Below are 12,702 nucleotides of genomic sequence, written 5' to 3' on the forward strand. Positions count from 1 at the left end.
ACAAATAAGGTATCAAATTTTATGTTTTTTCAAGTCCCATCCCCCTGACTGGGTCAAATTAAGATATTTTGAGTTTGAAAATTTTATCAAAGTGCCTAGCTTATAGGAAAATATGTGACCAAAACACAGTAACCCAATGGATAATCAAGTATAATTCAGAAACGGCTTCAGATACAACTTTGAAATTTTTACATGTGGTAATTCAACATCTCTGTAATACATTGCAAACAGAAAAATATTTATTTATTGAGAGAGAAAGGTATAGTTTAGAGCTGAAACAGCTGAAATCAAGGAAAAATAGATCACGACATGCAAATGAATGACCTATTGGAATTTTGCAAAAAGTCGACAATTAAATATGGAAGTGTCAATTGCCAAGGAGTGAGTCCTTGGTAGTTGACGGTTCATCAACTGCCAAGGAGTCAAATTGGAACTCTTCAGCTGCATGTGGTGATTTCAGTCGAGCCTCGATTTGCGCGCATACGAATCTCGAATCACATCACTTTCTACTTTCTTCCATGCCATTCACTCATTCCTTGTCAATCGTTGTGGAAATTTTGTTTTTAATTTTTATGTCTTTTCACGAATTCCAAGACAAGTTAAAATAATATCAAAATCAAAACAAAAATTGCTGTTGATTTCGGATTCAGCAAAATAAAAAAACAAAACCCAGAAGAATTAAGTGGCAAATCCCTGTCAAGTCCTAGATTAAAAAAAAAAAAGAAAAAAAGTAAGATTTCCTTTTTTTAAAGGAAATATATTGCACATCGTCTTAATAAGGAACAATTAACGTAAAACATTTGTGCAACAAGATAAATCCATGGCAGTTAATTCTAAATAGTTGACGATTTACCAACTGGCAAGGTCCGTGACATAAAGAGGAAATATGAGAGAGAGAGAGAGAGAGAGAGTAAAAGAGAGAGAGTAAAAGAGAGTATTAATTAATATTAATAACATCACTATGTGGCGATACATCACTTCGTGACACTAAAGGTACTCCGTGGCAGTTAAAAGTACACATGCATAGTTGATGAACTGACACGGTCCTTGGCAATTGACGATTTGACAATTGTCAAGGTCCTTGGCAATTGACGCTACCATTAAATATTTATTCACATGTAGATAGACCAAATACACCACTGAATCGGCGTCATTTAGTTGTTCACTTTGAACTTTTCAAAATGAAAATAGACCTCATAAAAGCAGAGATATGGACTGATAAATGTTTGAGGTGGTGTATTAGTGTTTAAAATGATCGAAAATAGGTGATTTTAAAAACTTCCGCTCCCCCGTTCCCCTAAATTGGACAGACGTCCGTCAAAGGATGAAAAACGTCAAAATCAACAGTGAAAAATCAATCGGAAAAAAAAGGAAGAGAATTGTAAATTATAAAATGAATGCATGGACATGAAAACGCCAATTAATTGAATAATTTAAAACAAAAATAACTTCCATAAATGGAATATATTGTAAGATATAAAGATGTAAAGTTTTGATGTGGATTGACGAAGTTATCTCTCAAACGCAGCAGACGACAAGAAGTGAATCAGTATAAGAAAATGGCAGCTTCTGTAAACAATCGAGGCCAATGACTGTTTTTTGGGGAGCTCTAACTTTTGAGTGCAAACATATTTTGCTCTGAAATTTTTAGAGAAGCTACTTTAATATGTATCTCAGAAGGACTTTTTTTTATTTAGAAGGACCATCTCTGGTTTAAAAGTTATAAGCGTTTAAACACATATACTCTCTTTACACAAAGATTTCTCATAATCATGATATTAGAAGATAATAATATTAGCATCATTGTATGTAGAATTTTATGCCCTTTCCAATGATATATAATACATGCCATTTCATTCCATTGAGAAAGAAGAATGAACATTTTAAAATCACTCCTAAATTTTTTCCCCTCAAAAACGGAAACAGAAATCCTCGCCTGTTTTCAACTCACGAGAGCTACTTCTTGCAAGTGCCTAGTGAGAGTGTAGGCACTTGCAAGAATTTTTCAAAATAGTGATATCGATATTAATTTAGCGTAGAAAAATAAAGGGGAGTGAAACATTTACTAAAGTGAAAAAATTATCGCTCTATCTCAACTAGTTAAAAAGTTATGACCTTTTATGTGGTGAAAAATCTCTATAGAAGCTTATAGGAAAATATGTGACCAAAACACAGCAACCCAATGGATAATCAAGTATAATTCAGAAACAGCTTCAGATACAACTTTGAAATTTTTACATGTGGCAATTCAACATCTCTGTAATGCATTGCAAACAGAAAAATAATTATTTATTGAGAGAGAAAGGTATAGTTTAGAGCTGAAACTAGTGTTGGGTTATTTGATCGCTTTTACCCGATTAGTGTTGGGTTATTTGATCGCTTTTACCCGATCGACGATCGAGTCAGCGTCCGATCTCAATGCCGGAAGAGCGAGTCAGTAAAACGATCGAGTTACTAAAACGATCAGGCGGGTTGTGAGCTTGAGACGATCAGGTTCCGAGCGAGCGGAGGGGTAACGAGTGTTTCGAATCATTTCAAATTCAAACGATCACAGTTTGCCATCCGATACCAATCGCCAACGTTTGCACACGGTAGTCTGTGGTTCTTTCACAGCCCTCACTCCTTGTCAGATGTTAGTGTGTCTGGGTGGCAGGGAAATTCGTATAGGTGTATCACGAGTGTGTGACAAGTCTTCATTAAACCTACTCAAGTTTGACTATCACACACACACACACACACTAAGGCTATTTCTATGACACACACGCATCCATCTATCAATGAACACACCTACAGTAGTGCGGCTATGTGGTCTAGTCATGACGTACCTATAGTACTCTTGTCGGCCATGGGTCTAGTGCATTATAATGGTCTAGTGGTATGACACCCGCGTTCGGATCGGAAAGTCCTGGGTTCGAGCCTCGCGCTCGGTGCATAGTTGAGTCTTTGGACAAGGCTCTTTACTCACATTCTCTCACCGTACTCAGGTGTAAAATGAGTACCTGGCCGTTAACAGCGTTGTCTTTGTCTGAAAAATTGTAATATCGCCTAACAGGCGGCATGTCCCGTCCTACATATTAAATGTTGCTGTTGACCAGGGACCCCTTTACAAAGCGCTTTGATCACATTTAGTGGATATTGTAAAGCTCAATTTTTTAAAGTAAAACATTAGCTTTGAATATGGAATGTTTCAATTTTAGATGCCTGTGTATTCTTTGTTAGTTCCCATCATCATCATCATCATCATCATCAGGGGCAGCGGTACGGTCTTTGGTTGGCACCCGAAAGGTACCGAGTTCGATCACCCGCCGCTGAGTGGTCTTGGGCAAGTCACCTTGCCCTAACTAAATTTGCGGCGCTGCACTGCGGCTGTCGCTTGGGTTATTCCAGTCTTCCCTTAGAATAGACCCGAAAGACGAATCTCCCCTATGGGATGAATAAAGGGAATTAGATATGTTTAATTTATTTATCATCACCATCATATCAGCGGGATCATCATCATCACCACCACCACCACCCTAATAATAATGAATAAAATAAATATCAACACATTTCAATGTAATAATCTAAAATCAATCAGTGCTCCTAAAAGACCCCTTTGATTTCTTTGTCTAATTCGTTCCATACTTTTGGAGTCCCGACAAAGAAAGATTTTCAGCTAACAATAGTTTATATATGGGAACATTAATCAGTCGTTTATATTGGAATCGGAGTTGTCTAGCAGGTGTATTAGTTCAAAGCGCATTTCCAAGGATTTACCATGCTCAATGAATTTCACAATATTTAATTTAATTTATTACTCCGGCACGCCATATCGACCATACATCCATTTCGTACAATAGGTACCGATCGCTGTTTGGAGTCTTTTTGTATTAAAGCTCTTTACAATACCCGCCATTGCTTATAAGATAAGAATACATTCACACCTGAGTCAAGTGCCTTACACACGGACTTAACGTCTGGATCACAATTTTCAACAATCACTGTCACTCATTCGGCCATTGACAAGGTTTGATTTTGTGACAAGAGACACCGTACCACTGAGCGACCGAACAAATAATCACCATCTGCGCCATCGTCATCATCATTATCATCATCCTCATCACAGCCGTAACAGCCAGCAATACACAATCATCATCTTCGGGTCCGGTCTATCCGTGTGGGGGGTGGGGGTGGAACCTGCTAAAGTATTTCATTTTTTAAACAGAAACACGAGAATCATCATCATCATCATCATCATCATCATCCATTGTCGCCGGCATCGTTATCATCGTGTCCGGGCAATCCGTGTGTGTCTGGGTGTGGAACCTGCTAAATATTATTATTATCTACCTACCTAATAAAAACACACCATTCTTGTTCATTTATTTTTCAAATAATGAAATGAAAGGCACGACCTTTTCCCGCACACACAAGAGGCGATGACGACCAGTGACAAATTATGGGAGATGGGGGCGGCCGACAACTTTTGGCGCGACATAAATATGAAATGTTAAGGTGACAGCGGGATGATGGTGGTGGGAGGGGGGTCTCAACCCTTCACCATCAACAACTGTTTGATGGCGTGTGTGTGTGTGTGTGTGTGCGTTTGTGTGTGTGTGTGTGTGATGCGACGAACGATCATAATCAAGGCTGTCAGACAGCCAGATTTCTTCTTGCCTAAGTAGTCAAATAGACCCCAAATAGCCAAACACCACAAGCATTCTGACTCCCTTGAAAAACTCATTGGTTTTGATTAACAAAACAATCCACTACAGTTGGATAAACTTATCTTTTCATTTTTTTTAAATAAAAGATTTTTTTTAAAAATGAATAATAATAGAAAAGCGTTTCTTAGTAACCAATTTTGAACTTGGCCATCTGGCAGCTCCCATCATAACCAGCTGCAGTCAAGCCAGCCACAGACATAAGAGAGGGAGGGGTATGTGAAGTTTCCTGTGGCAAACGAGATGTTCGTATTTTTTTTTTTCAAACGAATCACTGCTCGATGACGTCACTGACTCGAAACCCGCCCGAAACCCGCTCGATTTTAGATGACTCGATCGAAAACCCGCTCGATTTGATCGTTTCAAACTCGACCCAGCACTAGCTGAAACAGCTGAAATCAAGGAAAAATAGATCACGACATGCAAATGAATGACCTATTGGAATTTTGGAAAAGTCGACAATTAAATATTTATTCACATGTAGATAGACCAAATACACCACTGAATCGGCGTCATTTAGTTATTCACTTTGAACTTTTCAAAATGAAAATAGACCTCATAAAAGCAGAGATATGGACTGATAAATGTTTGAGGTGGTGTATTTGTGTTTAAAATGATCGAAAATAGGTGATTTTAAAAACTTCCGCTCCCCCGTTCCCCTAAATTGGACAGACGTCCGTCAAAGGATGAAAAACGTCAAAATCAACAGTGAAAAATCAATCGGAAAAAAAAGGAAGAGAATTGTAAATTATGAAATGAATGCATGGACATGAAAACGCCAATTAATTAAATAATTTAAAACAAAAATAACTTCCATAAATGGAATATATTGTAAGATATAAAGATGTAAAGTTTTGATGTGGATTGACGAAGTTATCTCTCAAACGCAGCAGACGACAGGAAGTGAATCAGTATAAGAAAATGGCAGCTTCTGTAAACAATCGAGGCCAATGACTGTTTTTTGGGGAGCTCTAACTTTTGAGTGCAAACATATTTTGCTTTGAAATTTTTAGAAAAGCTACTTTAATATGTATCTCAGAAGGACTTGTTTTTATTAAGAAGGACCATCTCTGGTTTAAAAGTTATAAGCATTTAAACACATATACTCTCTTTACACAAAGATTTCTCAAAATCATGATATAAAAAGATAATAATATTAGCATCATTGTATGTAGAATTTTATGCCCTTTCCAATGATATATAATACATGCCATTTCATTCCATTGAGAAAGAAGAATGAACATTTTAAAATCACTCCTAAATTTTTTCCCCTCAAAAACGGAAACAGAAATCCTCGCCTGTTTTCAACTTGCGAGAGCTACTTCTTGCAAGTGCCTAGAGAGTGTGAGTTAGTGACTCTGTCGACAAAGAAGAGCAAGAGGAGATTCCAGTTTCAGTTTAAAATTTAAAAGTTTTAGTATTTCTATCCTGTCACAATCTAATCTTACTCCCTTTTATAGTAGTTTTGATGTTATAATACATAAAAGAACCACTAGACTAGAATTATACAATAATAATACCTACCCAAGTTCTGGCCCTAATAATCTGTCGCATTCAAACTCAAACAATAACCAGTGTCAGTGACAGAACCAGGTTAACCAAAGCTCTTACTCTTCTTACTCATACTCTTACTACACGCACTCTACCTGTGCCTTTGCAGATGACTGTCATCTCTGTCTCTGATCTGTCTACATTACAGGCACATCCAAATCACCGAGAGAAAAAACAAACAGCAACACTTTGGATAAAAATATTTAAAAAATTCAAATTCAAATTCAAATTTAAAACATCTCATTTGACTTTGACCCAGTTCAGGTTGATTGGGTATGAATATGAAGCAATTAATTCGATTGATATACAACCTTATTTGTCTCTCTACGACAAGCGGTTCCAGGGCCAGAGTTATTTATCATCATCATCCATCGTGGTTTGTACTCTTGAGTGCGTTGCCGGTCAACTGTCTCCACGAATTACGATCCTTTGCGGTGCGCATGAATCTGTGTTGCTTTTTAAGTCAATTTTAAGGACTAAGTGGCAAATCCCTGCCAAGTCCTAGATTTTTTAAAAAAAGTAGAACTTCCTTTGTTTTAAAGAAAAATATACTGCACATTGTCATAATAAGGAACAATTCACTTAAGACATTTGTGTCAGTTAATAGTAAATAGTTGATGATATACCAACTGGCAAGGTCTGAGGCAAGAAGAGGAAATGAGAGAGAGAAAAGAGAAAATGAAGGCGAGAAAAGAATGAAAGAAAATCTGACATATAAGGAAAATGACTATTAGAGTAAATATTAATTGACGTCGGTCCGTTGCAGTATATAGTAGATAGTTGAGATTTCCCAACTGGCACAGTCCGTGGCTAAAAGAGGGAATGAGTGAGAAAGAAAGAAGAAAATGGAAGAAAGAACGAAAAGAGAAAACGAGAGAATTTCTACTAACAACAATGAATGAATGTGTGTGTGTGTACATGTGTGTGAGAGAGAGAAAGAACGGAGAAAATGACAGAGAAACACTCACAGAGAGGAAAAAATGGCACAGAGATAGTGTGAGAGAAAACGACACAGAGAGGCAATGAAAAAGAAGAGAAAATGGGAGTATTAATTAATATTAATACCAATATTATCACTCTGTGGCAATACATCGTGTCACTAACATTACTCCGCGACGGTTAAAAGTACAACATGCGTAATTGATGATGAACTGACATGGTCTTTGGCAAATGACGATTTGACGATTGTCGAGGTCCTTGGCAATTGACGCTACCATCAGAATATGTCATTTTTGAATTCTTTATTTTTGTCCTGGTTTTATTTGGATATTGTCTTATGCTGTTAAAAAATGCTTTTCATTTATGCCACTGACTTTCGTTTCTTTAGTCTATAGAAATTACTCGGTAAATAGTCTATCTAGAAGTAGAGGACACATATGGATTGAGAAGCTTTTAATAAGTATTTTTAGAATTAAGAATGATCTTGCATGTCAATGCTAGACTGTCTAGTTTTATAATGTGTCATTTTTATTGGTCTATTGTTTTAAAACAAAATTGTAGGGTTTACAGTATTCAATCATTTGTTAATAGTTTCTTTGGGATTTCTTATCCTTTGCATTTGCACCATATTTACCACAAACATTTTTATGTCAAAACAGGAATCCGTTGGTGAGGAGGTGCTACGAATGCCTACAGATGAGATTGTTGGAAGAACCCGTTTATTGGACAATGAGATCAAGGTAAATGTACAACTGTTTATAAAATCATTTGATGTTGTGATCTGTTTATTTTCATCTTTAATAATGATTTCAAAATAAATTTGATTTGATGTTTTGTAACTGAGCAATTTTCTTTGTCGTCATTTTCAGACATAGCCAACAATATCTGAGTTTATTGTATCTAGCCTTAAGGCTGAGCTGTCAATATATGTATAGTTAATTTAATGCAATGGTACAGGGTCTGTATGACTTATGGTAAAAAGCCACTGCATTGTGGACAAACTAGACGCTGGCAAAATGTATGAAGATCTATGCTACGATGAATGTATTCAGAGCTGATATGGTAAACACTAGTTGGGGCTTTATTTCCATGGTCTAGTGTGATTGGTCTTTTGGGTTTTAAAAAAATTGTCCAATTCCGTTGGCTTTGGCATTAAAAGTAAAAGGCAGAAAAAAGCCATATAATTGTTTCATATTAGAGGTCACATGCATGTGTTCATGTTTTTAATCAAAAAAGTAATAAGTTTGCTATAAATAGAAATAATTTGTTCACTAGATTGGTATATACTATAAAACCCACCATGTTTTTGAACCATAGAAGCTTTCAAAAACGACTTATCCGTCCACCTACTAAAGAGCAGCATTAATCGTCAAAAAGATGGCGCTGGTTACCTTTACCTGAAGAAGAAGAACCAAGATCTTTTGATCAAGGTTTAGCTGTGCATAAAATATACCATTACAAATCACATGATTTATCAAGTGTTTCAAGTATTTGGGGCATCAAGCAACCATGACTGCATATCATTTTATTTTTGTCTAAAAGGACTACATTGTTTAGGTCTATATGACCAAAAGATTATAATTGAAAAATGACTATCTTTAAACTTATTTGACTAAGATTGATTTAAAATGGAATGACATTCAAATGGCAGTTATTTCATTCTAATTTTCTTGCTGGTCTCTTTTAGGATATAACAACATATATAAATTGTATACAAGGATTTTTTTCTCATTTATTTAACATGTTTTGAACCTCTCATTAAGCATATACATGTCCCATTTCCTTATGGTTATTGTGTTATTCAGTTCAATAGCATTTTGACTTGAGTTTGAGGCAATATGTTTATTTCCTGTTGTCATTATCTATTATTGTTTAAGCAGACATTACTGAACTCATACTCATACTCATTCTTTTTGACAGCTATTCTTTTTACTTTCTGTTTTTGATTTTTCAATTCTTGTAGATTATGAAATCTGAATTAATGAGAATTTCACATGAGCTTCAAACACAGAAGGAAAAGATCAAAGAAAATACAGAGAAGATTAAAGTGAACAAAACATTGCCATATCTTGTTTCAAATGTTATTGAGGTAAGCCTAATCTTTTCTTGTTTTTGAATAGGTTTGATGTGAAGCATGGAGTCAAATGCAGTGTTGATTGTCAGCAATCTCTTTATTTTTTCATTTTTATTGTGAACCGGAAGGGTTGCAGGGACAACATTTTTACTAAATCAAAAATATCTTTTATTTCTTAGATGTTAATATTTTACAAAAGAATAGTAAGTGCTGTTTAACACTTAAAAAATAAACAACAAATATATGTTTGTTTTAATTTTAACCATTTTGTATTTTATAAAGAATTGTCTGTTAATTGTTAGGGGTTTTTGTTTTTTAGGAATTCTATTCAGGTTGATCTTATCTGATATTTTTTTGTTCATGTCCACTTTACTTTTATGCTTTTCTGGATAGTTGATTGCTTTTCAATTTTGTATCAATAGCTTTTGGATGTAGATCCTCAAGATCAAGGTGAAGAGGATGGAGCAAATATTGATTTGGATGCGCAGAGGAAGGGAAAATGTGCTGTAATTAAAACATCTACGAGACAGGTAATTTCGTAGGGGATTTTTTGTTTGTCTTTGCTTTTGTTGTTATAGTTATCAAAACTCTGGACTTCTGAGTAAAAAAACTTAAGTATCTACTTAAAAATCAAATCCAGGTCATGTCCTTTCAATGTAGCAAGTGACTTTTTACACCACCAGTTACTCACTCTGGGCCATAGGACGCATATATAATAAATTATTGCCAGTCACCCTAATCTCTCTTCTTTTTTTTTCCTTTTACTTTATTTTTTCAGACTTACTTTTTACCTGTGATTGGATTGGTGGATGCTGAAAACTTGAAACCTGGAGATCTGGTTGTAAGTCATAAATTCCTGATTTACTCTTCAATTCAGCTTTGATTACCTCAAAGGAGAGCATGTTTGCATACGGATATTGTTTGACATGTTTTAATTTAATCCTTATTGCTAATTGTTGTGTTGAAATATGTTCAATGCAAAACTATATCAGAATATAACATTGTGACCAATGGACAACCACAACTGCAGGACAGCTACAGTCAAGTCCTGTTGTTTTAATTTGTTTATATAATTTCTTCATTTTAGATATTCACACACAATATGCATTTCAGTATTAATTATAATTTGAATGAGTTGCAACCACCCTTTTGCCAGGAGCTTTCATTTGGATATGGCAATATTATGTTATATAATATTTTTATGAATAGGTTTTCCTGTCATTCAGAAATTCAAGAAATATTTTACTTAAACCTCAAAAAATACCAGGGAGGTAATTAATGTAAGGTAGTATTTAATTCACACCATACCATTGTTGTATATATTTGAGAATGATTGATGTAGCATTTAGGCCAAATTGGTTATGCAAGACCATTCATTTTTACTCTTTATAAAGTTGGCAACTATATATACATTTGGTAAATGTAGTTTTTTGTCTTGTTTTGAAAACTATTTCAACGAAATTAATTTGTTTCCATTTTATATTTTCAGGGTGTAAACAAAGATTCTTACCTTATTCTTGAAACTCTTCCTGCTGAGTAAGTATGAGTATGCATGTTTTTTTCTCTTTTTTAAAGGCGTATTTAGATATAATCTTAATGAATATTCAAGAACTTGAATTTGAAATAGTGATATTTTTGTTTACTTTGATGAATTATACATGTACAAAATTGCGATAATTTTTATGGGAAAAGAAAACAAAAAAAAATTATGTTTTGATAACTTCAATATTGCTTTGATATTTATAGGTATGATTCACGTGTGAAAGCCATGGAGGTTGATGAAAGACCAACAGAACAATATGCTGACATTGGTGGGCTTGATAAGCAGATTCAAGAGGTATCTAATGCAAATATCGTCTTTGATCTGTTAATTCAGAGTTTGTTTTATATAATAAATTTAATATTCCCTTTTAAAAAATGATCAGAAAGTAAAAATTAAGTTCCAAGGAATCAGAATACAATTGGTATTCATATTTTTTATTATTTATCATTAAAACCTGCTCAGATATTATTAACTGGGTGGGGTTCCTGACCTCCCATAGTGGGCAGGGAGGTACTTTCCATGTCTTCTATACCCCTCTATCTGTTTTCCAACGTGCTTTCTGTCTTTTTCTTTGTCTTTGTCTTTTGTCCTGACCCTGGCTGGAGAACTTGGCTGGGAACGAAACAGTCAAATGTATAGTTATAGTTTTGGGAAATGATCTTTTTTTCTTTGTAAATCATCTCTCTGTTATGTACTGTTATTTTTTTTTTTTTATAAATTAAAATATGTTTTGTAAACATTTGAGTGCATTCCTCTCAGTGGGAACATTTGCTGGTGTGAGACTTTTAGGTAATCTGAAACTAAGTACACTAATAGTGTGCTCTTGGGATCTACATCTGTTCCCTATTTGAACCATTTCCCCTTTGTCTTACTTTTTCCTCATGTCCTTTTAATTGTACATCTAGAATGTTTTTACTATCCATATTTTCTTTCTTTTAAAAAAATCAAACTTTCTGAAGTCTTGAGTAATTTTTAATTGATTTTTCAAATCAAATTGAGCGTTTTTCTGGAAGTAACAGCATGACAAAGCATGCTGTTTCTGTTATGTTTTAGTATGCTAATCAACTGTTTTTGTGATTTTAACCAAAGAACACAACCTGACAGTATGAGTAAAAGAGTTATCAATAAAGTAGAAAGTTATGACTTAGTGCAAATTCTTTAATATATTTGCTTTTGTCGTAAAAAATTTTTTTTATGAAACTGTCGCAATTGGTATGCTGCCAATGCATTTATTTTTTTCCTTCTTCTTTTAAGCTTATTGAGGCAGTTGTTCTTCCAATGACACATAAAGAGAGATTTGAAGCTCTGGGGATCCAACCTCCAAAGGGTATGTTTATATAAGATATCTATATTCTTTTTACTCATTGGATATTTTCTATAGGTAATAAATTTGGGCAAACGCATTTCTTTATAACTCCTAGGTTTGGGCTTTTTCTTTCGTCTTTTTTTTTTTTTTTTTTATTTATTTATATATTTTTTGAACCATTGTCTGGAAACTATATATGAACGGACAGCAGTATTCCATCACTTGTATATTGACATTTCACAGGGATATACTTATAAGATTGGATTATTTAAGACTTTTCATCCGAGGTGTTTTTCAGACATATGATAATTTTGCATTATATAATAATGTAGTGTATTGTAGATTGCTAATGATAATTTGTTAAGTAGAAAACGTCAACAATAGTCAGCCATTTTGGAATCGAAGTGATTCTTTTTATTCTTGAAATAACGTAATCGAATACTGATATTTGGGTACTCAGGTATCCCACAATCTCCCCCTTAAAAAAAAATTAGATGATGTAAAAAAAAAAAGAGCTATTATACTTTCGCTCGTTTTGGTTTACATAATGGTTCATTCATTCTTACATTTGTTTTATACAGCTTAA

At 34.4% G+C, this 12,702-nt stretch overlaps 1 protein-coding gene across 1 annotated transcript in view; it reads left to right on the forward strand.

Moving 5' to 3' along the window:
• Window positions 1-12,702, forward strand: part of LOC144964950 (26S proteasome regulatory subunit 6A-B) — a 52,780-nt gene that overhangs the window by 1,147 nt on the left and 38,931 nt on the right. The window contains exons 2-8 of the mRNA XM_078899759.1: window positions 7,853-7,933; window positions 9,157-9,282; window positions 9,690-9,797; window positions 10,046-10,108; window positions 10,757-10,803; window positions 11,014-11,104; window positions 12,065-12,137. Of these exons, the coding sequence (XP_078755885.1) occupies window positions 7,853-7,933; window positions 9,157-9,282; window positions 9,690-9,797; window positions 10,046-10,108; window positions 10,757-10,803; window positions 11,014-11,104; window positions 12,065-12,137 (589 nt within the window). The remainder of the gene's footprint in view (window positions 1-7,852; window positions 7,934-9,156; window positions 9,283-9,689; window positions 9,798-10,045; window positions 10,109-10,756; window positions 10,804-11,013; window positions 11,105-12,064; window positions 12,138-12,702) is intronic.

Source organism: Berghia stephanieae, chromosome 2 (genome assembly GCF_034508935.2).
Source record: "Berghia stephanieae isolate SIO BIC M18660-M18661 chromosome 2, UCSD_Bste_1.3, whole genome shotgun sequence".
NCBI lineage: Eukaryota > Metazoa > Mollusca > Gastropoda > Nudibranchia > Aeolidiidae > Berghia > Berghia stephanieae.